Consider the following 26255-nt stretch of genomic DNA (forward strand, 5'->3'; position numbering starts at 1 on the left):
TATATATATAGAAAGCTCACTTTAATGTTTTGGGTGGTTGAGCAGGAGAATTAGAAGACCCACGTGTTCTTAGCCTCATAGTGGACACTTGGGAAGGCTGTTCGTCTGAATCTTCATCACTATCTTCACTTTCTCCTTTTCGTTCTGGAGATTCATCAACTGAATCTTTTTGAACAACCTTCATCCCTTCATATAAAAATCTTTGTTACATAAGTACTAAAGAATAAAGCATGTGAACAGGGCAACTAATAGAATGAAATTAATATGAACTAGGTTACTTATAAATTCTTAACTAACTCCATTAACTACAATTAATAGATTCTTAGTCACTCTTTTACAGAAAAAAAAATATATAGTAAAAAGTAGAAAAGGGTTAACTTGTTACCTTCTCTTAACAGTTTTTTTTTTATTATACATTCCTTTAGATTTTCTTATACACAGAAAGCAATAGTTCTTAAAGAACTTCCATAAATAAAAGGATTGTTTATAAAATTCTCAGTCACCCTTTTCACAGAAAAAAAAAAGACAAGAAGTAGATAAGGTTTAAGAAAAATTAAAACTTAGGGTCACATTTATGAAGGTTACAAATGAATACCTCACTAAAGGTTTCCTTTAAATGCATACTTCACCTTCTGTTAACAATTTTTTTCTATTATAAATACTCCTTTAGATTTTTTATGTTAAGAAAGCAATAATTCTTAAAGAATTTAGATAAATAAAAGGAATATTTATAAAATGAAGTTTTTACAATGGGAACCTAAAGACATGCATTTAAAGGCAACGTTTAGTTCCTTAAGAACATTCATGATTATGACCCTCAAATTGATGGGTATTTAAAAGAACAAAAACAATAAACAAAAAATTAAACTTGCCCCGTGATTCTAATATCAGTATTATTACATCTTCAAATAGAGAATTTTGCCCTTAAAAAAAAAAAAGAGAGAAATACAGTCATCTGAAAACTACGTTCTAAAACATAAAAATAAAAGAGTTTTATCTAGAATCATTTGTGAAAAAATCTCAGTGACATGTTTTAACAGGACCCAAACACATAAAATAAAAAAAAAATCAACAACTAGATTCAATATGAAATAAAAGATAGTTATTAAAAATAATGACAGTGACATGTCTCAGTGACATGTTTTAACAGGACCCAAACACATAAAATAAAAAAAAAAATCAACAACTAGATTCAATATGAAATAAAAGATAGTTATTAAAAATAATGAGCAACTGTTGCTCTATATGCAATAATTACATAGTTAATGTATATTTATGTTAATATCATCATATCAAAGAAAAAAACTTCAGAAACGTACGCCTTCTTCGAGGAGGTCTTCCTCTTCTTGGTTTTCTATCAGATTTAATTCCTGCATCACTGCCTGGAGGAAGTTGCCCACCGCTGCGAAGGCCTGCTCTTAGTCTTGCAGCACCCAGTCTAAAATAAACTTACTTATTATATTCATACAATAAAAGTATTTATATAAACACCAACTGATGTTAAATAATAATAAAGACTTTATAAATAATCATAAAGGCCTTGATTTTTTTTTTTATTCATACAAAAAAAAGACCTTTTGCATATGCTTTGTAGGTACATAAAAATTGACAAGACAACATCTCACATTGATTTTGCCTTTTATTTATTGTTTTTTTTTTATAAAGTCTTAATTTTCAGTAATCCAGAAAATGAAACTTTCATTTTCCACATTTTTTTGTTTTGGTTCACATTATCCCTATTAAAAAAAAAAAAAAGTGAAACATTAGTCAAAATTGTGGTACTGATATTGAGGAGTGCTAATTTTATTGTTTAATGAATATTATTTTTTCAACTGACTATAGTAAGTATCCCATTTTTTTAAACACCTGAGAATATATTTACTGAACGCAGTTCATGCAATGCGGAATTGTGATGCCATCTAAATTCTGTTGACTCAATCTTCTTTGTTCCAAATATTTAAAGAAATAATTTATTATCAGAATCCTAAAGGTCTTTTCCTACCCTTAATGAAAAAGTGGCTACGTGTCACAACCATACAGAACCGTATGAAGTATAGTAGTTTTTTAAATTCTAACTTTTAATTTTCTGAAAAGAAGAGAGTGAACTAAGTAATTTGGGAATAGAGGTACAATGTGCCCCTGAATCATGAACTCATATCAGTCCTCTAAGATTGTCAAAAAAGGAAAAGAGTACCTGCTAAAAAAAAAAAATCAAAATTCGAGATTCTCAGGCAAAATATTTGAACATATACTTATTGAATAATAAGTAGTAGTTTGTTAGTTTAAATAAAATTTTTTTGTCAAAATGATTCATCATTGAAAAGTTAAGGGAGCATATACATAAAAAATGATAAAAATTACAGAATCAATTATACATTTTAAACCAAGCTGGTCTTTAAATAAATCCATTAACTCTTCAATAAAACCAGTTTTGACCACTTCCAAATCTTATAAATATAAATTAATTAATTTGTTTTAAGATAACATTACTGAAAGTTCTTTGAGACGAAATAAAGGTTTCTCTTTTTTCCTATAGCTGAATGCTAACTTAAAAAATATGAAATCTAAAAAAATCTGTAGAACAACTTTAAGTATATTATAATTTTTAACATTTTCACTGACACAAAGCTATGATTAAGTAAATGCTTTTGCCTACTAAGTCTCTTAACTTATCCCTATCAGTCTGAAGGCAATAAACAACACCTTTATTTTCACATAAGTAAAACAATCTTTCCATTGATTTCATCTTTTTTTTTTTTAATTTTTAAATTGTTTCTTTTTTGTTTTTTAAAAACAATAATGTAAGACATATTTTAAATTTAAACTGTGTATTTAAATTTTAATTCTAGGTATTAATATTTATGTTACTAATTAATATGAGATGAATGTTAATATCATCCTCAAGGAGCTGATCATTTTTAAAATGTTATAAACTTAGTTTTAAAGTCATAACTCAAACAATGAAGTCATTCTAAAATGAATCAATACACCACACAGCTAAGCAATCAATTTAGGATAAAAATAGAATTTCTGAAATATTTTTATTATAATGAACAAAAATAATAAAAATAAAATTTATGTAAGCAGCATTTAACGAATATAGATATTTTAGATAATTTGATTTGAAGGGACTTGGTTAACATAATTTAACAATAGTAAATATTTTAGTACATCAACCAATTTTATAAATTTCTCAATAGTTATGAATTTTTTAAATAAGTGAAAGGTTGATCCATTTTCAATTAATTTTAACCTTCGAACTTGTACATCATTAATTACAATTAAACAAATAACAATTTTATCAATACTAAAACAAAAATTTGGTTCAAGCATAGGTAGATATTTAAGAAAAATATTATTATCAACATTGTCATATGTACTCCATTACTTTTATCTTCCTCAAATGTTATAAGAAATAATGATAAATAAAAATATAAGATAAATATGGTTCTAGTTTTTATTCAATCAAATTAATATAACTAAAGGAATTTTGCATAATCATTATTTTATCAGGAATATTAGTAGTTCTACATGAAATTCAAGAGTAAAATTTAGAATCAATTTATACAACACTGCATTGCAAAACTTCAAGATGATATTTCAACCCCTTTCTACTCTCTATGCAAGAGAAAGTTATTAAAGATACCACCCATTATCTATGATGAAGTAATGGGAGATAAGACTGGCATTGTTATAGTATCAATTTGCAAAAAACTTAATCAGGAATATTCTCTTTTTTTTAATTATTAAAAATTTAATCATGGCGTTATGGACACACCTAACATTTAACTTTAAATTAATTTGGCAGCATAAATAAAATTGTGGATGCTAAATTGCTTTGTTTGGGAAGAGCTTCTAACTAGACAACATAAATAAATATATATAAAACTTCCTGTATATCAAATAAACTTCTTTTAGATCAAATGAAAATATCCTATTTACTAACGACTGAAAATTGGAAGATTGTGAGTAATTAATATTAAGAGCCAACATTTTGTCCCACTTTGCAAGGTTTCATCAAGAAAAAAAAATTATAAAAATGTGTTAAGTGTAAGAGAATAAGATAACATGAAATAAAAAGTAAACCAAGGGTGGACGGACTAAAAAATTATACAAAAATAAACAAAGCAAATTAAACAAAATAAAAAGTGCAGTGATAGGTAAAAAATCAAAACAAAAAACACAATCACATTTAACTATAGACATAAAATAAACAGGAAAAGTAATAACAAATAGTAAACCAGGAATATAAAACAAATAAATATAGTACACACTAAAAGATGGAAAATTAAGAATTTTTTTTTTAATAGCCCTGATAAAGCCCTGCAAAATAGGGCAAAACGTTGGTTCCTAATAAATAGTTTTTATACTATTTAAGTTACTTTTTTTTACAATACCCGGACCATCTTTCTTTTATTAACAACTGAAATGAATGTAACTATGGAAGTAATTATGAAAGTAAAAAAATCAAAAAAGAAAAATATCATAGAAAAAGGCCTTTCCCATGCAAGCTTAATTAGGAAAAAGCGATTGGATATGCAGTAATGTTAGGAATTTGTAGCTTCTGAGCGAGCTCTAGCCAACTTACTCATTTCTGAAATCTACTTTAAAACAATATGAAACCCACAAACTCTTTAACATAGATGAGATGGTGGATTTTACCCCTCAAAAAAGTCTGATTTTTTAATATTTCAGAGGAAAATATCCATGAAGAATAATGATGGTCATTTAAGTGAGCTAGGGCAATCACTAGACAAGTTACCAACCAACCAAGGTGACTACGTTTAAAAAAAATAATAATGACTGTAGCAAATTTGCAGAAATAAAACTTTCAACTTGATAAATAAAATTGGAAAAAAGCATTAAAAATTAACTGTAACTGTATTTCTTCCAAAGAAACATGAAATAGATAAAGGTTCGACTCCACAAATATCCCAACATTTCACTAGTGAATTAATTAATTTAAAATAACAGTTCTAGCTAATTTAGAGATATCCAAACAGGAGAAAAATACCTTCCAATATTACTTATGAGATATATAGTTTAGCTACACTAAATAAATAAATAAAAGCAGTTAACAGAAATAAAAAATTTATAAGCAAGTAAAGAAGCAATGTTATCAAGTGATTAATAAGCCATCCACAATCTTCATCATCAACCACAAGAAAATTTCAAGTTAATAAATTATTAACCTTTTCAAGATGGCAGGATGTGTTTTTCTAATAGGCTTTGATCTTCTCTGAGCAGCTATTCTCCTTAATTCAATTGCCTTTTTTCTAATGGACTGGCGTTCATCACTTGCAGTGCGTGCCCTCATTGCATTTCCTGTAGGCAAGTAAATTTTATTAAGGGCAAATTGTATATTTCAGCAACTATGTATAAAATCAATTAATTTCAATCGATATTTAAAAAATAAGAATACTGACAGATATCCCAATATACAAATAAAATTTCCCTATTGAATATGGGAAATATCTTTTGAACTATCAAAGCAGTTGTTTTCTAAAAAGCTATATGCCTACTATAAGCTAGCTGCTTCATTTCTAAAAAGAAAATACCTAAGGTAATAAAGCTCTTTGAATTTCAATAAACAGTAACTAATGGAACACAAAAATTAAAATTTAAAAAAAGTATAAGGAATAGAACTCCCTTACTAAGATTCTGATGTATTTTTCATTCATTTTTGTTTCAAAATCATATGAAACAATATTTGTGTCGTGGAATCAGTATTTAAACTATGAACTCCATTTCAAAAAGCAGTATACATCAATTCTATCTACCAAAAAGTAATTAATCTAACCAAATAAATATAAAAAATTTAATTAAAATATAGTTAGCATACATGCTATATATTTTTTCATATGAATAATTCTTTCTAAACTACAGAATGTTCCATAAGACAAGTAAATACTCATGAAAATTTGCACAATCCAAAAATATTTGACAAACCTATAACTACTAAACAAAACAAAATTACTACTAGACTAATAGACAATCTATTATTATTAAACTAAGATGATTTTCTATTCAAAGTTTTCTAAATCATACTGAGAGATGTTTTGAAACGTCAGTCATGGGTCAAAAGTTTTTATATCAAATAATAAAATAAAAAACTAGAGAAGAAGGCATGGTCTAGTAAAGGTACCTTTACATTGAACTTAAGGTAAAATCATATGTTATAAAAACCCAAACATACACAGATATGTTAATATATATACTTCATTATAACATGCTAATTTTTTTATTAATTAAAATAATCTTCAATTTTAAAAATTCATCACTATTTAGCACACTTAATTATATTCATTAATTTATTATGTTTATAGAAATTAAAACTTTGTAATAAACTTAGGATATTAGGTAGATATACTGGATTAGGTAAATTGGTTGTGTCATAAGACAGGCCACACAATAAAAGCTAAAAATTCTATTGAAATCTTGTAAGGTTTATATAAAACCTCATGGAATTTAGAACAAAATTGAATATGAACCTATTTTTCATTTTATAACGCAGAACAAAACATTAAAGTTTCAGCACTATTTTAAAATATTATAATACAACAAAGTTTATATTAAAAACTTAAAAGTTTCAAGTATTTAGTTAAATTATTAAGTTCAGAAAAAAAAATTATATTTAAAGACACAAGAGGGGTATTAAAAAAAAAGTATTAATTAAATAACCCCAAAAATATATTTCATCCTCAATCTATAACACGATCAAACGGTATATATAAAGTTCAGTGAAAGTACAATAGAAATAAACAAACATTTATTCTTATTTATTTATTTCCTATTTATTTAAAAGACTAAAGAGAATGATATACTTGCCAATGAAGAATATACAAGGCATATAGACAATTTTATATTCAACAATTACACAGATGATTAGAGTTATTTATTAGAACCAAGCTGATTGAACAAGAAAAATATATATTCATAACTATCTTACGGGTATGTTTCTATGATATGTATTAGTAGAAATGCACACCCAATTCCAGATACTAAATTATACTTGAGGGACAAGCATTCACAAGCCCTTTTTTATTCCCTTATAATGGTGAAGTACTTTTATTAGGGTTGACTGAAATGATAAAGCTTCGGTTAAACACACTCTCCTAACAAAAAGAATGATCGCTAATTTTTGCCAATTGAAAATTTAGTAACATAAGCCATGACTACTTTGTCTACCTGCACTATGTTACTTCCAGTAAAGTAAATTATACCTTCAAAGAGAGAGAGAAAACTATTTCAACCTCTAATATTATAGAATGAAGTTCACACAACCCTAAAAAATATCAGAAGTATCGAACTAAATTTTTATTTGTTTCGCACTTATAATATTCAGTCCATTATGGGACATCATTATAGTTTCATCAATAAATTTTTTCCACTATCATATTAGCTGAAAGTACAATAATTTCATTGACATTAATTATATATTCACAAAGACATTATCTATTATGCACTTCTAGCAAAGAATCATTCTATCAATTAAACTGTCTATTAATCAATAGTTTCAAACATGCTTCAATGTGGTATTATTATTTTTATTATCTACAAATAGAAACTATTATAAATTAATAAGTAAGAATGTCAAGGATAGTAAACAAACTGGTTTAAATTTAAAAAAAAAAATACACTCTAATAGAAATAAGGAAACACTAGGAAGAAATAAACAAAAATATTGATTTCATAACTTATTCTAAACACTAATAATTGTTTAGCTACTGGAATAAATGAGAAAATTCAAAAGCTTGAGGAGTAAATAGGTGACTTTTGTAATTGTCCAAAACACATGTTTATTGATAAGCAGGTAAAACTTTCAGTACAATGAGTAAAAGTTTGACTTCATCTTATGGCCCATGATATTTTATTAGGTGTGGTTGGTATAAATATATATTAAAAAAATAAAACTAAAAACTATTTTAAAAATTATATATATTATTTCAATAACAATATCTTTACAAGCTGTGCTAATTAGAAACAAAATGGGTAAATATTACACTTACAAAATATTGATTATTTTTTAACAGCTATTGTTTGAAACCAGAATTTTTTTTTAAATTATAACAATCATAACAATACACTATTATGAAATAACAAAATATAAACTATTTTTTTATAACTCTGATACATTTGCATATTTTTGTTAGTAAAATTATAACAAGTAAAATGAAAAAAAAAATTGAAATGTTATAATTCAAAAAAAATTAAAGTAAAATAAAAAATATCAGAACAAATATAATTAAATAAACCAAATTTTGCAATAGTTTACAAAAATTAAAAATTTGACATTAAATTTGTTTTGATAGAAAGAAATTAAATTCTAACACTATCATGAATAAAAAAATTTAAAAAAAGAAATAAATTACATACTTTTGTTTTACTAAGAACAATAAATGAAAATCATGAACTAATTTGACAGAATATAACAGAAATGAATAAATATAAGATGAATAACAAACAAAAACAAATTACTCAACAAAAATATAAACAGTAATAAAGAGAAAATTATAGTTAAATAACTACTAAATCATAAATAAACAGACCTCATTGCAGAATATACTTCAGCAACATTGTTTTTAACACAAAATTGACTTCATCACTGGTCCAATTCTCACCTACTTTCCCCCACTTTGAACCCCTCCCTCTCTTCTATCACTAGAAATCTTACCTCCCCACCCAAAGGAGCAGATAAAAGCCCATACCAATATCAGTTCAATTAAAACTTTGTCACAAAATGAAAAATACATTAGTGCAATACATCATACATTATACACAAGACAAAATCAACAAATAAAAACTACAAGAAAAGAAAAATATTTATCAAAGAAACACTAATTAATTATAATATATGTACAACTAATGAAACAAATTAATTATTTCCACTAAATATCTATAAACACATTACAGATTAATCACAAACAAATACAAACCAAAACCTTTATTACAAATAAATAGATTTCAAGGTTTTATTCCTACCTTTAGTAACAGTGTGGCGACGGTCAAGTATTTTTTTTTTAATCTCCTGGTTGGAAGAACTTTTAGTTTTGATTTTCTGAACCTAGAACAAGACACAAAAACTGATTTCTTCAATTGATTATATAATCAGGTCAAATGAATAATAACTCCAAGTATTTATATTCATGAATTTCTTTTCTTTTCATTTATTTCTTTTTTTTTTTTTAACAACAAATAAAGGTTAAAATTCTAATATAAATATTTATGAAAGCTCCAAAATGTTAAGACTGATCACAGAAGAATCAAAAGTATGTGTTTAACATAATGTGACGGATATTTTTTAATGTCACTTTACATTAATTATAGATTTTTCTGTTTTACTCAGGTAGCTTCATGTCCATGATGGTGACAAACCATGAGACTAAATATTCAACCAAGTGATTTGAGAAATAAATGTAATTATGCCAGAAGGAAGGAGTATAATTAAGGAGGTAAGCTGTCAGAAAAAGTGAAACCAAAAAAGTGAGCTTTAAGCGGAAAACGAATGGAGTAGAAGACAATCATAAGCTGCCTGCTGTCTGTTTGAATTATAGTTGTTGAATTGCTCCAACCTCGCACACAAATTTATACATTGAAAATAAAATAACCATTGCGAATGCCTGAAGTGATTTTTATTCTTAGTGAATCAAATTATTGGGACATATATTATATATTAAGATTATTTATACTTTATTATATTAAATAAATGTTTTTACAGAAAATGACATAAAAGGGAAAATTTCTATTTGTTTCTATGTTAACCAGGGTGCTATAGTGTAGTCAATTCTCCTCTTTTTGACTTCCCTTTCTCTTTTAAGGAGAGTAGGGTATGCCACCCTGCTGTAACTATGACTTTTACCAAAATGATACTGCACATGAAATCCCAGCATTTGTGTCCTAATATATGCACTAACATAGAACTATCAAGAGCAAGAATTATGAAAAGCAGAGCACTATAAAGTCATACATAACTGAATATTGTAGAATATTCCACCATATTTGACTTTAAACTGCAAGATGGTAACAAAAACTGAGATTTTAAGAAGCTTTATTGTCATTGAAGCAAGTAACAAAATATTAATGAAAGATGAGCAGATGAAAGAGTGATTGAAAAAAGACCTAATAATTCTTTCTTCTAGAATTCTATTTCATTGCTTTAATATTTTTTATATCGATTTGACAAAGGAATGGTTAGATTTTTCTTAAAACCAAAGTTAATATGGGTATCATAATTATCACTGACTCTTTAGCAACTACTCGAAAACTCCTGGGTCTAGGCAACCAACTCAAAAAATGATCTCGTGGGCTGAGTTAATATTGACAGGCTACACTAAGTGAAGTGAGGAAAGAGCCATTTACACTATATAACTTCAGAAAATGCTTTATCATGTAACAAAACAACCAACTTGAATTTTGTTGGGAGGCAGGATCCATTTCCTTAACACCTTTCTCTCAACAATAAACTTCTTAATCTTCCCCAGAGGGAGTCCTCGGTTCTTAGCTAAATCTGATATGAAGTCCTCTCACTTATTTCTCAATCATCCGTGAGATATTCATTTTTGGGTTATCTACCAATTGGCACCTTTTGTAAATGGCTGTTCAATAAATGTTGAATGTTTGATTCAATAAATCAATGAATCTTTTCCATTGGCAGTTCCTGGTCTGTCTCTTCTTTTATTCTTTGATTTCTCATTCAACCAAATTTTGACTTACGTTTGGAGTATCATCATGACATTAATTATTATATGTATTAATTCAAGACCATTTTTTTAGCTTAATAGGGAATTAAGACTGGTTTATATAAAATCATATTTGTCTTAATCTCCAACTTCCTTTTGCTGATTATAACATTGAGTATTTGTTTATTTTGGAACCAAACCTGCCATCATTACTAATTTTGATTCTTAAATATTGGTATACATCGGCCTGTTCCAAATAGAAGCCTCTATGAGTGACAGTTCATAGTTTTATAGAACTAACTCTTAAACATAATTATATACTTAAGTGGAGAAGATGGCCGGGAGGTGTAGTCAGCAAAAAAACACAAAAAACAAAAAATTATTTATTTATATATGGCACAAATAAATTATTATAAATTTATAAATTGTTTATTTCTGTTTTTTTGCTGACCACACCCTCCTGCCATTTTCTCCACTAATTAATCTATGGTCAACTATACACCTCATATACTCAAGTTATGGTTGGATTGATAGTCATCTCTTTTCAGCTCAAAAATTCCTCCCACACTCATAGTGTGCTTCTTACAAGACTACACTGCTTTCTGTAAATATGATTATGTAACTATAACAACATATTGCAATCAATACACATACACCACTGGGTGAAGCTGATGTTGGTTTGGATACACTAGATGCAGATGGCTCAGGATTTTCTGCAAAAGTGGCATCATTAAAAAAATCTAGTCTAGGTGGGAGAACATTAGTACCTGAAACAAAATACACATAAATATAATATACAAATAAAATAATAAATATAAACAATGCAGAAAATAAAATTCCACACATACAAATATTTTAAAATTAACTGTACCTGTAGTTAATACATTTTCGAGGAATTTGACCCTATTCCTCGAAAATGTATTAACTAAAATTGAAATTATTGGAATATAAGTATTTTATATGATTTTATTTCAAAAGTTATTTTGTATTTTTATGGGATTAATAATTGATAATCACATTTTGTTTCCCATGTTTATTACAGGAACAAATTAGAATAAATAATATCACGTTTTGTGTATTTTATTCCAATAATTTCAATTTTAGTTAATACATTTTCGAGGAATAGGGTCAAAACGACAATTAATAAGTTAAAAAGAAAAAAAAGGTTTCACATTTTCACACGATTTGGTTTCTAAAATAACGTATCATACTGACAGAAATGGGAGTGTACTAGGGGAGGCATGAAGGCCTATGAAAGTGTCCAGTTTTTATTAAAATACATATACGACTAAGTGCACTTCATTATAGTGTAGAAAGTACTAAAAATGTAATAAAAATTGAATTTTATTGCATAGAATTTATTTTAAATACTTCATCTTAGTTTATAGGTTGAGATTCATTAACTTAAGGGCTACAGACTATATTCTGATATAACGTTATTATTACTTTTTTTAATAGAAAAAGTTTCATCATGACGGAAAGAAATTTGTTTTAATTACCCCTTAAGCAAAGGAAGGTGAGAAAATCTTCAGTTGCTGGCCGCTTAATAGGTACTAACTCTGGAGGTGAAGGTGCGCCATTTGGTTTCACTTTTTCTTTTTCTTTAATTGGAGTCATAACGGGACTGTTCATACCAGAGCCCTGAGCAAATTTCCTCTGGGCATGGACTTTTATTCTGAAAATAAAGGTATAGGATTAAAATAATGAATAAAACAAATAAAAACTAAGACCAAAAGGAACTCAAGATTTTGAATATTCAATTATTTTCCACTGAAATCACAAACAAAATTACTATTATTATTTTCTCAATAATTAAAAAATATGGTAAATATTTTGAGAAAATTCACAAAAAATAAAGTTGCTATAATTATAAAATTCATTAATTTACCTTTTGGGATTTTCTGCCAGGGGATCATGGGCATATTTGTTCCTTCGTTTCACATCACTCCTGCTAAATACCATGGTATATGATGAATATGTAACTAAAACAAGAAGAATGAAATAAAAAATAACGAACTGTAGGTTTTGAATGAAACTAAGATTAAATTATTTCAAAATATAAAATTTTAGTGAGCCTTAAATAGTGAAGGAGAAATTACTTCCTACGTTTAATTTTGTGGCATTCCTTAAAGTTAGCGTTTTAACCCATAACAATTAAGAACTGAAACATGCATAGGTCCAAGTAAACAGTACAGCACAGTATTAAAATTTCTAAGCTAACACCGCCTTCATTTAAACAAGACACAGAATCTTCCGCAAAGTTATTTTTGATTAGAAAAACTACTTTTTTAGTTTAAATTTCTATAAAACAGTAAATACAATATTTTTCATAACTTTAATTCCCATAAATTCAGTATACTTAATCAACTAAAAAGTAGTAACTTGTGATATTTTCGGTTAGTAAAATACTGTGTTCTCACTAAGCAGTACTAAGGTAGTGTACCATAGTAGTCTAGTTCATATAATACTTCAGGAGGACAATGGTATAAATGAGGGTCATTTTAATAAAAACAACAGCAATAATATCAATAGTATTCTAATTTAAATATATTTTGTTCAAATCAGAAGCCATTTAAATAAAACCTTTAGTGGCTTTTTGAAATAACCATAAATGATAAATGAGTTAATTTAGAAGTGGAAATAAATCTCTACTTTTTATGTGAAAAAGATGGTCGGGGGGGTGCAGTCAGTAAATGAACACAAATAAACTAAAGATTATTTATTCGTGCAAACTTTTCGAACTGAATTCCAGGTCTTCGTCAGAGAGTAGAATCTCTGCTTTTACTCCCTGATGAAGATCTGAAATTCAGATCGAACCAACGGTACGAATAACTATTTTTTGTTTATTTGCTGACCACACCCCCCTCCCAACCATCTTCTCCATATATTAATCAACTATCAACACCTCTTTTTTTTTTTTTACTACATTTCGTCCTATAACAGGGTTACTTATAGGCCAAGATCATAATTAATAAGCTTTATTGATACAATTTATGTAAAGAAGATACATTCATTAATCAGCACTAGTTATAGTAAAGTAAACTGGTAATAAACATAGTGGGTTGGGTTCGTAACAGTCGGAACATTACTATTATAATAACTTTAGGTTGATTTTGATACAAATGATTCTATACAAACACAAAGTAAAACGAATTATACCAAAATACGTATAAATGGATACTTATAAAAGAGACTGGCTTAAGATTTTAGATATAACTTTCACAAGAAATTTACATAATCACATAAAGCAAGAATAAAATCAGAACATTACTAATCAAATAAAAAAATTTTGCTTTTCAAGTAATAAATCTAGCATAAATTTCAAATTATTAGTAAAACTATTAAGATTAAAACACTCCAAGTATCATGTTCTACAAGGACCTCATACATTTCTGATTTTTGGACTAATATCTGATGAAATTCATATGTCACATTAATGAATTTAAGCGTGAAACTACATGGAATATTTAGAAATGGAACCGGAAATATTACAGCGCCTTAGTGATTATGTCTGGTTTCTCGTGGTATCAAATAAGACCTTTTATTTGTTCATTTACTTAAAAAAATCATTTTTTAAATAATAAAATATTTTTCATAATAATTTTATACAAATAACTAGATAAAAAAGAAAAGGAAGCACAGAGTGCCTGGGTGATATTACATCAAAATACGATTTTGTAAAATGACATCAGGCAAGCAATGCAATGAGAAAAAAAATTGCTATTTATATTTAAGGAAAACAAATCAATAATTGGCCAAAAATGTAAGGTGCAGAGGTCTAAAAAAATCAGAGTGCACTAAGAACAAGTGATTGATTTATATAGTTCAATTTTTCAAGAAAAACTGTATATAGGATTTTTCAATACAAATTTCTTTTACTCACCCATACCCTATTAATATACCATTAACTAGAATTAACAGCTATAGAATACTCAAATTTTATGTTAAAATAAATCATTTTATTAAGGTGCACACAATCTAAAAAGAAAAAACAAGATACTAATTTTACTTACATGGATGTAAGCAATATGAAAAACTAACTTTAACATGAAATCCATTATTAGCACCCAAAATTGTACAAAAGTATCTTTTTTTATATTCCCATTCATTAATATTACATTGAAAGAAGAAAAATAGATGGGTGTCTATGAGGCTACTTAGGAAGTAAATTAAGAATTATCAATGATAGGTATTGCTAATTTGTGTAGGATAGATTATTAATTTTTAAAATTATGAGAGATAGTTGACCGTGGATGATGAACGAGGAGAAGATGGTTGGGGGTGCGGTCAATGAAAAACACAAATAAGTTCGATTAACCTATTTTTAATGTGCCAATGTTTCGGCTAGAGTTTCTAGCCTTCTCCAGGGCTAAAAACAGAACAAGATAACAACCACAGTAAGTATAGAAAAAAAAATAATAAAAAAGAAAGTATAAACAGAATAATTTTACATATGAAATGAATAATTTTACACATAAAATGAATAATTTTACAAAATTGAATTAATAAAATGAAATGATGAAAGAAGTGGGAAATAAAATGTATACATAGGTAATTGAAAAAGTGGGTAAAATAACATAATTAAGGAAATGAAATAAAATAATTTTATTTCATGAATTTAATTTAATTTATTTCATGAAATAAAATTAATTTATTTCATTTCCTTAATTATGTTATTTTACCCACTTTTTCAATTACTTATGTATACATTTTATTTCCCGCTTCTTTCATCACATCATTTTATTAATTCTATTTTGTAAAATTATTCATTTTATGTGTAAAATTATTCTGTTTATACTTTCTTTTTTTATTATTTTTTTTTCTATACTTACTGTGGTTGTTATCTTGTTCTGCTTTTAGCCCTGAAGAAGGCTAGAAACTCTAGCCGAAACGTTGGCACATTAAAAATAGGTTAATCGAACTTATTTGTGTCTTTCATTGACCGCACCCCCAACCATCTTCTCCTCATTAATTTTTTAAATTCCAACAATTCAATACACAATCGTTATTACTAATCATCTAAGTGCAAGCCACAATTAGTAAAACTTTGCAATTGATAACTATAGCTCCAAGAATGCAATATGAAATATGAACATTAATTCCAAAAATCAAAGCTATCGTGACACAATTGTTTCTCTTTCATCATCACTTTTGTATAATCACATACATGTGTTCACTACATAAACTTGTAACTAAGATAGGATAGTAGTCGTAGGGTTTGCAGTAAATCACCAGGTTGGAGAGAAGAGTGTTACTGCACATCCATACAAAGTAATTTTTAAAATATCAACTCTCACATTTTGGTTTCTATTGTCATTAATAGAGAATGCTATAGAGTTCCTCAATTCTTCAAACACATTACACCCTGATGAAAAAAGTGACACTTCCAAAAATGAGGTTATGTGAACTTAGCAGTATCTAAAAGAAGAAACACCTGTTTTGGCTACAGTGGCAGTTAGAATGGCTTTCCCAAGTAGATATATAATGATGTAGCCATTCCTAATGGTTACTGTTTTCCTTTTCTATCACTACTTCAAAAAATGCTTTCTAAAGTGTCACTTTTATCATCAGGATGCAAAGTAGTCATAAAATTCCCATCATAAACATAGATGAGTAAAGACATGAGCAAACATTTCTATGGCTATCACAAACTAATAGCATTATTATAGTAAGTAAGTAAAATTTTAAAAAATACACTCACTTTAAAATGACTATGTTACAGGTATTGTCCAAATAAATAACATATAACCCAGTTCCACAGTTCATACAAGTACTTCCTTACACCAGAATGATTTAGGTTAAACAACTAGGGGAGCAAAACATAAATTAAAAATTTTAAATGGAATTAAACATAAAGCATTGTTAAACTAATGGAATATATTTCTTGCCTTTGATGGTTTTCATCAAATCAAAACTACATCACAATCTTTGAATAAATAAAAACTCTAAATAAAGTTGTTTCACCTTAAAAACAAATTTGAGAAACAACGGAGAAACGTGTAAACACCATCGTAAATAAACAATTACGAGGAATGGTAGAGAAGAGATAGCTGCCCAGATCACAAAGCAATATCCAAGTTCCCGACATACTAAATAGTAAACAGCTGCTAAAGAAGACAGCTCGGACAAATCGCAGTACCTCTTACATCACTATGGAACAATAGTCTTCTTTGATAAGGTCATTTTAACCAATACCTATTCGCATTTCAATACCATGAAAAATAGAAAGTTACTCTGTTTGTTCTTTAAGAAAAAAAATATCTGTCTAGTTTCAGATATTTAAAATAGAAATAAGTCGGAGTAAATTTTAAATGACAAATCCAGTTTATAAAATAAATAAGTCCGACTAAACTTTATATGAAAAATTTCAACTTTCTAATTACAAAAAAATATTATAAGATGAAAATATTTATTTTAGCATAAGAAAATTAAACTAAACCAGGTACATGTTTTGTGCTGTTAAACCTTAAAAATTTGTAACTAAAAGTGGACCAAGACACGAAAACGTTCCAATTTAACTAAAAGTTACCACTAATTAAATTTCACACAGTTCGTAAAATCGCAATTTATTAGTTCCTCAAATCTTACATGCACTTCAAAATGGCACGTCAACACCTTGTTATAGTGTCTTGTGGCGGACAGTATTTGAGAAAATAGTTTTAATATAATAATCGTTGTGGATCGGATCGTATTTTTTCTAAGTATTTCTCTAAAATATTTTAATACATTCAAATATTATCCGTATTATTGAACGAGTTACGGCAGGCCAAAATGAATTGTTTTCCTGTGGTTAAAAATCAGTTAACTATGCGTTCACGAGTCGGGTATATTTGGAAGACCACGGAATTCTTATATGGTATCTAATGCTTTTAAAGACACATAGAATTAATTTATAAAAATAGTGTTATGAGACCAATTAGAGGAGAGATACGGTTGTATTCGTGAAGAAGAAGCCTAGCTGATTTCAGACATATGCACTTACTATAAACATACCGTATCTCTATCAATGAATTAAGTTTCTCAACTAGTTGAAGTGTGATCCAATGCCAATAGTTTTATAATTTTGAAACCCGATGGCTATGATCTATTTGTAGGTCAAACACAATAAACTTATTATTATAACCAAACTAGAAACTTTTACTTCCAACTTATGTATTGATTCATTTGTTGGACCTACTTTTTCTGATCCTGTAATTATTTGGTGCGAAGAGAGGAGCTCCTTCCGGTCTGTGTTGAACGGAAAATTAGTAAATGAAGAGTAGGAAGCGACAGAGTATGAAAACAAGGATTAGTTTCATTATAGGGTATCGAGGGTCTCTGCCGAAGAATCCTGCACCGCAGGACGAGGGAGAAAGAGATTTACAAGGATCGGCGATCATATCATACATGCAGCAATAACAAGGTGCGCACTGTGACTATACAGATCTCTCTCCGTACACGAGGTTTGTTGTCATTGACGCGGCAATGCTCAAGAATGGTAAGTTGGCGAATGGCCAACCTCAGACTTCTGTTGCTGAGGAAGAAGGCAAGAACAAACAACTTGTCATATCATTCAGATATACCTATCTCCTCCCTCTGATGAACAAGGAACTAGATAACCTAGTGGTCAAAAATCTTCGGCTTGCCGTATCAAGATCGAGCCATCCACGACAATATTGACCCACTAAAGGTAGTGAGGCCGCATACCCTTTGTTGATGTTGAAGAAAGGGCCTACAGCATGTGGTAGGATTGAACTTCAACAGCTTCAGAAATATGAAGCAAAATGTTTGCTGTTGGCGAAAAGCTCTCTCTATTGAGGGATTCGAATATGCATATATGAAGTAGAGATGATTGTTTTTTTAATCCCATACCTGATAATTTCTGAGGAGCTTCTTCCAGTCTGTTGAATGGAAAACTTGTAAATGAATAGTAGGTAGCGACAGAGTATGAAAGCAAGGATGTTTCATTATAGGCTATCGAGGGTCACCGATGTTTTATTGTTTATTTTTTTACTTCTTAATCCTTTATTTTTCAAGTACTAAAATTGTAGCTCAAATCAAATTGTTTCCTCATAAGAATGTTTTGGTATTGTTATAATTGTTTTTTTACCGGGCTTTTAATTATTCTTTTTCTTATGGCAATCTGAATTTATTGTGGATTGAATTGGCAAGAAAAAATTATTTATAATTTCTAGCCTTTCTTCGTAGTTCATTTGTTTTACTAACTCAGTAAACGGTGAAGGTTGTATACTTAATTAAGATAGTTTAGATTCCCGTGGTTCGTTTGCATTCGCCCTCTCGAAAACGTTGAGCATTCTATATACGGTCGGCAGCCAAGCTATTTTCCTCTATAACATATTGGGTTTTGGACTCTCCAAAAAAGTTATCAGAGCTCTATTTTGTGTTACATACTATTCTTTATGATCTAAAAATTAGAGAATTTTTGAAAATAGTCCACTCGCTCAAAATTTTGACTGAGAAAATTAATTTCGCGTGAGGTAAAAACAAGTTAGGATCCTATCTAATGCATTTCGTGAATGTACTTATTATTATTTTAACTATTGCTTTTTTAACATAAACTATAATCTATGAAGAAACAGTCCAGTTGTAGCAGTTTTAATATTGAAACTCGACCGGTTAGAGGTGATCTAATTTAAATAAGAAAATAGAAAAAAAACAGAGGGTGGCTTGTGCAGTGCTGAAAAGTTGTTAAATAAACCTGTAATTACATTAATGAACATGTTCTGCCTGATTTAATTGTTTTTGTAATTTGTAAAACCTACTAGAATAAAAAAAAAAAAAATTGCAGGAGTAGGTAGAAAAAAGTTGAGACTCCCAAAAATTACTTCATTAATACCAACTAAATCAAATCTAAAATTTTTAACTAACTCAGTTGTAAGTATGGAGCCCCTTCACTTCTCTAACACCACTCACCAATTCACATACTAATTGCCATCCCTTTGCCTCAATTTGGAGGGGCAGTAGAAGAGGTATTATTTAACTCATCTCAACAGCCCCTTCCATCTAAAGTAAAGGTTGGTTTTTTGCATGTATATGAATTGGTTAGTGTTAGCAAAGTGCATTTTAAGGGTCTCGACTTTTTTTCCATTAATTTTTCACCTAATTTGTGGGGTGTAGTTGAGCAGTGGATATTTAAAATACGAAAAAAAATATAATGTTACTATTATCAGAGTTACTATTCCATAATTAGCATTGTAAATAATCAGATTTGATTTGGAATCATGTTGAACTGTAGTAATCCTGATTAACAATATAAAATAAATAAATAAAATTATTAGATCCATCTTTTAAAGGTTCAATTAAAGATTGGATTTCCAAGGACAAATGGAATGTCATAACCAGTTGTAGATTGTATAATGAAACTTGTAAATATTCTATTAAATCACATTCAGGTGATGACATTTACTCTCCAAACATTGCTTCTATGCTGAAAAGTACAATTTAACTAGATGCAACAAAATTCTGATTTTTTCGCCTCAATTGTTTACTGAAGTTGTCAGATAACTTTTTTCTTCTGGCAAAACATAAAAAGCTCCACTTTTTTCATAATTTTAGATGACTAATCCCTTTGGTTAAATGTTACTCCATTCACCCTTAATATAATAAGTTGGAAAGGGTTTTAAGGTCTGTTCACCTACACTAGGCATTCAACAATGGGTATAGGATATTTCAAACCAAGCATATTTGCAATTATATTAAATTAATAATGAATGCTGAATTCAAAAATTTTTTAACAATAAAATCTTTAGAAAAATGACAACTGTAATGAATTTTAAGCAAAAATAACAATAGGACACAGAATGGCTTTAATTTATTTTCAAGGAGAGAATATTTTCATTTTGGTTTCACCCAACAGTAAAATCGAGGCTCTAATTATATTTTCAATAAGTTAAACCTAACACTTGTTTATAATCCAATTATTACACTGGTTTACATACCTTTAATAAACACCTAAACAAATATTTAAAAAATATAATTTTAAGACATCCATATTAAACTTGCCATTATTTGAAATCAGTTATCTATTCATAATTGAAAAGAAATGAATTCCGTCATATCAAAAAAAAAAAAATTAACAGATAAAACCTAAATGTAACTGTAATATAAATATTTAAAAAACAAGATAATAAAGCAGATAAGGAGCACCACCATTTTGGTCTATTATCATTTTGTTCTTTATTAGTACACTTTAACTTAAATAACCATGATACTGGAAACTTTTTAAAGCAATTTTGTCCAGGAATATTTTAAGTTTCCAAGCAGAATATATGGACAAAGAAAAAATGAAAGTATCAATTTCTTCAAGTCATAATGAGCAATGAATATCAAATATCTTTATCATGACAAAAGGTAACAAAATAAGAAGAATAGAATCGAGTTTATATTTAGAATGAGAGTTGTACTCAACATGTAAAATGAAGTAATACAAATAAATATTTTATTAAAAGATAAAAACTAATCTTCATAAACCCAATTCTGGAATGCTGGAGTCCATTCAACCTGCTCTTTAGGTGTGAACCAGAGGTCAATTTCTCTCTTGGCTGATTCTACTGAGTCAGATCCATGAGCAATATTCCTACAAATGATGAAATTAAACATAGTATTGAAAAGAAAATCTAATATAAAAATAATTAATCAATTATAAGAAACATAGAACATACCTTCCAACTTGAATGCACAAGTCTCCACGAATAGATCCCCTTTCTGAGTCCTGTGGATTAGTAGCACCAAGAATTTGACGACCAGTTTTTACAACGTTAAGACCTTCCCATACCTGAAACAGAGGCATGATTTAAAAACATGAATTATAAGAATCAGAAAGATTAAATTATTGGTAATTATGCAGTATCATTGCTTAGGTTTGATAAATGTTGCTTTATTTCGCACTGGACATATGACTTAATGTATTAATTTTCAATATATTGGATAACTTTGGGAGAGTTATTTACAACCCGAATGAAGAAAGAAACCCCACAGTTTATGTATCATTTTGGAATATGCCAAAAATAAATATAATACTTTAATAAGTTGTACCACTATAAAAGAAAAGCAGTGATATAATCTCAAACCTTTGAGTACATATAAGAATTCTAATAACAATTTAGAAAAAAAAGTTTGCAAAAAATGGTACAAAATATTCATTACTCCACAAGTATATTTCACTTAGATAAACTTAACAAATTTAAACAAAGAAACAATAATACAAAAAATCTCCTTATGCACGATGTTTAAACAATAAATAATTTAAATTTAAATATTACTTTAATTGTTATCACATTAAGTTTGTAAGTGAAGCCCTTAATTTAAATTAGGCTTGTTTCAACCTCAGATTTGACCGTCTTCAAAATGGTGGGAACATTTAGGGTTAAGTTTTGTAATTGAAAAACTGCACACAGCAGGATAGTTAGATGCTTGGAAGAAGCCTCCTTTTAAATGTGAACAGTAATATAAAAAATGGTTTATCTATTACAATTCATTCTGTATTTTTTCTCGCCCTAGGTCGTTCCAAAACACCACTATTCTTTATAATTATATGAAGATGGTACCGATGGGTGACAGTTAAAAAAGGTACAAAAATAATAACAATTTATTCAGAGCTTCATTCAACAGGAAGAAATCCTTTGATTCTTCCTTCGGGACCCAGCCCAGATGAAGCTCAGGAAAGCGGGGTAAAACATAGGTTATTAATAAATATTTTTTGTGCTATTTCTGTGCCTTTTTTAATAACAACCTAGTGCCTTTTTTTAACAGCAAACATCTTCCTACAATCTTCACATATGATCAATTAACGCTCTTCCCAATAGGATTGCTTGTAATCTAATAATTTGTAACTCAAATAACAAAAAATTATTTTATGAACTAATATTAAATAATTATGTACAGAATAACATGATTAAATTATTTATATCTTCAAATGGTGCACACATTTTATTCTCATAGTTCCTCAGAAAAGATTATAGTCAATATTTAAAACCACTTAATGATAAAAGATAAAACTTAAAGGTGGTCTTACTGAAACTGTATTTACTTTGTAGGCACTACTTAAAATAAGGAAAAATTAAAGATTATTTTCACTCATTCTTAAAATTACTACAAATGTTTATTAAATCACTGCCTTAGTCACACACACAAAAAAAGTTTATAAATCATGTATTAGAAGTATTTTTCAGAATGCATCATACAATTGGGTTACATGGCTAAAAGTAGGATTACTTCAGGATTTTCCACGGTAATTCTAAAAGATAGAATAACCCTTATTATGGTACTTTTTTTAAGTTGAACAACAATCAAAGCAAAGCAGGGATGTTAAATGAAATTAGAACTATTGATCCAATACAGCTTACAACAAAAACAAATAAAGACATTACAATTAAATAATTGGAATTAATATGAGCTAAGTAAATATAGGATAGTACAACAATAATTAAAATAAACACAAAAAAAAATATTGATTTCCAACATTAATTGAGAATCAGCCCCAACTAAACATATTGATTTGAGTTGTGTCTCAATCTAAAATAAAAAGTATACTATATTCAAAGATTTTTAAAAAGACTAAGTTAAAAGTACACAACTGAAACTGATCCCTCTGTAATTTAAAAATATAAGAAAAAATTTTATGTTTCCAACTTCACTGTAATGAAATACGTAGAATTCAAAATTGAGTATATTTAGGTATACATAGTTGGAGAAAAAAAGATTAATTACATAACAAATGAAGTATAGGGAGCAAATAAACTCACAAAAGGGAATATTACTCAAAATGTATAAAAAAAAAAAAGTGTAAGAAAAAACCTTTTAAATCCAGTATAAAGTTTAAAGAATCAATAAATCTGTCTTAAAATATAATAAGTATAAAGTTCTAAGCATAATCTGCCTGTATAGTTTATAGTATCTGTGGAATATATACCGAAACCTGGTAAAAAGAAATATAATTAGGACTAAGCATGTCAGCAGGAATAAGCAATTAAAAGGGGTGCTGTAATTATGGAAACTGAAGATAAAATTTCTTACCATTGGTACAACTGGTCCGGAATTCATGTATTTGATAAGTTTGGGATAAAACGGTAGCTTAGCTAAGTCTTGGTAATGTTTTTCCAACAAATCCTCAGATGCCTGCAAAAGAAATCATAAATCTAAATGATTGTATAAAACCTACTTTAAACATTGAATCTATTATAAAATACAGATGACATTTATCATTAGAGAATATGAAATACACGAAACATACCCACATAAATTTCATAGCTACTAATTTAAACCCTTTTGATTCGAATCGTTTGATTATTTTGCTAATTAAGCCCCTTTGAACTCCATCGGGCTTAACCATAATAAAAGTTCTCTCAGTGTTGGACATCTTAATAGATAATTTCTTTAACACGAACAAGTTCCCAACGGCAAAGATCTAAACGTGGTGAAGGAGTTGTGAGCAAGAGAAGGGGGATAAAAGGTCGAGGCCAGGGGATTAGCGACCAGTGGGTCGAAGCCACCAGGATATATAATTTTTTAATGCACCTCAACTAGATGATGATAATTGTTCATCGGATTCATATTATTATTAAACAATAAAGTTTAATATTTTAAGGTAGACTAGACTGTCTGGAAACCTAAAACTTATGAAATCATAAATTGTCTATATACTTCAATATTCTTCTGACCTCTATGGTAAAATTAAATATATGAGAAGATGGTCAGGGGGTGCGATAAGAATATAACACAAATAAGTTGAAATAACTTATTTGTGTTATATTCTGACCGCACCCCCCAACCATCTTTTGCTCAAATTATTTATCCACAGCCAACTATCTTCTCATTATTGTAAAATTAAATAACTTTAAATCCTAAATAAAAACAATTTATTCAGAGCTTCATCCTACAGGAAGAAAATTATTAAGAAATTTTGAAACTGAAAGTTAGATTGAAGTAATTTAAAAAAAAAAAAGTTCACTAACAGGAATGATTAATTAACTAGAGCAGTGGTTCCCAAACCTTTTATTTTTGACATATAAGCCATATATATGTATATATAGTTGACCGTAAAAAATGTATGTATTGGACGACCTCGCAGACGATGGATTAAGGATGTTGAGGAGCACCTGGCGGAAGTGACGAGATGCTATGAGAGAGAGAGAGAGAAAAATTAAAAGACGTTGTGGAAGAAGTCTAAGCCAACCACAGGCTGTAGAGCTTATGCGCATTTTTCCTAACGTCAAATGAAATGGATCTGTTGGGGTATTTTTTTTCTCTATGCCTTGTGTAAGCAAAGCGAGTGGATGTCGTTATCTAATTAAAAGAGTAAAAATAATTTGATAGTTTATCAATCATAACAACAGTGGGGTGTACAATATTAAGTAGCGTGTTCACAAGTATACTGTGGTGTTTACTGTTGTTATGATCTTTGGTTTCCTTACTCATAAGTGGTTGCTTGGTTCATTTTTCTCTTGAGATGAACTATAAAAATATACATTAAAAATAAAAACTTATCTTTATATTAACCTTTTTCTTTAAAATACCACTTCTATATAAATTGAAATAAATGCCGAAAAATAAGTTATTTTTCCTAATAAATATCATTCTTCCAACTTCTTTGTAATCAGAAGGGGATATTCGTTATCAACATTATTGATAAACAAACGGTTCAAAAACTCTAATACTTGTTTAGTTTTTTTTTAGTTTTTACACCAAAATTGACCTGATTGGTGAGAAAAAACAATATTCTTTAATTTTATAATGACATTTCTTAGTATTTACTAAGAAATTTGAACAGTACAGTGAATGAAAAAATGGTTTTATTTAAAGTAGTTTAATCTTAATTTGGCTGCATATTAGGGATCTCTTGTTTGTATACTTTGTCCAATATGATTTATTCTAATGTTATTGTTATTACTCATTACATATCGACAATTAACATTAAAAATGACAAATTAGCATACATTTAATTTTGTTTCTTTAGCAATGCTTATTTAAAAGACTTGTATAAGTTACTTGAGTTTTTTTTTGGTTTTATCTTATGAGTAAGAGAATATCTAATGTTGTAATGTATGTGAAGAAATTAAGATATTCCCAAGGGATCTGTTGTAAGCAAAAGTCAAACGTTTAACAGTGGTATTTATTATATAATCTGCAAAAACATTCGTTATCCAAAAACATTTTTTTGAACCTCTTATTGCAATGTCAATCCATGGTGATATCAAAATCTTGACATCACTATTGTTTGGAAATTGATAAACTTTAAGGATATTCCTTTTTTCCTTTTCCAGTTTTAATAAATAATGGCATTAAACTGGATAAAGAAATAACAAAGTATTTACAACCTATAGTCATGATTTTAAAGAGTTGAATTAATCATAGTGAATAATATGAAAGGAATATGGTCCGGGTGCGGTCAAAAAAACTCAAATAGTAGAATTATACTATTTTAATGAGCCAACGTTTCGCCCCACGTTGCAGGGCTTCTTCAGGGCTAAAAAAGATACAAACAGATAGTTACATAAGGAAAACAAAAACATAAGTGTAAAATAACAGGGGTATAAAATGTAAAAAAGTAAGATATAATAAGAAAAATTAAAGGTAGTA

At 28.3% G+C, this 26255-nt stretch overlaps 2 protein-coding genes across 6 annotated transcripts in view; both read right to left on the reverse strand.

Annotated features, from left to right (window-relative positions):
• The window catches only part of Jarid2 (Jumonji, AT rich interactive domain 2), a 40259-nt gene extending 23397 nt beyond the window's left edge, over nt 1-16862 (reverse strand). Inside the window, exons 1-9 of one of the 5 annotated variants that reach the window (XM_067045637.1) lie at nt 16568-16862; nt 16381-16485; nt 12568-12661; nt 12179-12354; nt 11334-11446; nt 8983-9064; nt 5193-5325; nt 1320-1438; nt 21-186 (exon numbers count right to left, since the gene is read on the reverse strand). In XM_067045637.1, coding sequence (XP_066901738.1) covers nt 21-186; nt 1320-1438; nt 5193-5325; nt 8983-9064; nt 11334-11446; nt 12179-12354; nt 12568-12641 — 863 coding nt within the window. In that variant the 5' untranslated portion in view covers nt 12642-12661; nt 16381-16485; nt 16568-16862. Of the gene's footprint in view, nt 1-20; nt 187-1319; nt 1439-5192; nt 5326-8549; nt 8955-8982; nt 9065-11333; nt 11447-12178; nt 12355-12567; nt 12662-16380; nt 16486-16567 lie in introns of those variants that run through there. The other 4 variants (XM_014422326.3, XM_067045636.1, XM_014422327.3 and 1 more) reach the window with 4 other exon arrangements.
• Nucleotides 16863-21047: 4185 nt separating this feature from the next.
• awd (nucleoside diphosphate kinase) lies at nt 21048-24133 on the reverse strand. The gene is made up of 4 exons (XM_014422342.3): nt 23911-24133; nt 23694-23795; nt 21341-21453; nt 21048-21255 (listed from the first exon to the last, which is right to left on the reverse strand). Exons 1-4 carry the CDS (start codon nt 24034-24036, stop codon nt 21135-21137), a joined length of 462 nt encoding a protein of 153 aa, XP_014277828.1. The 5' UTR covers nt 24037-24133; the 3' UTR covers nt 21048-21134.
• Between the last annotated feature and the right edge of the window lie 2122 nt (nt 24134-26255).

Source organism: Halyomorpha halys, unplaced genomic scaffold (assembly GCF_000696795.3).
Source record: "Halyomorpha halys isolate HHAL.00 unplaced genomic scaffold, Hhal_1.1 Scaffold366.1, whole genome shotgun sequence".
Taxonomy (NCBI): Eukaryota; Metazoa; Arthropoda; class Insecta; order Hemiptera; family Pentatomidae; genus Halyomorpha; species Halyomorpha halys.

Bases quoted from the DNA above. Each gene is read 5' to 3' on its own strand.
- awd (XM_014422342.3), bottom strand. From the start codon at position 24,036: ATGTCCAACACTGAGAGAACTTTTATTATGGTTAAGCCCGATGGAGTT. The intron at 23,796-23,910 runs GTATGTTTCGTG...TTTCTTTTGCAG, and splicing joins TAGCTATGAAATTTATGTGG to GCATCTGAGGATTTGTTGGA. The intron at 21,256-21,340 runs GTATGTTCTATG...CATCATTTGTAG, and splicing joins TTGTGCATTCAAGTTGGAAG to GAATATTGCTCATGGATCTG.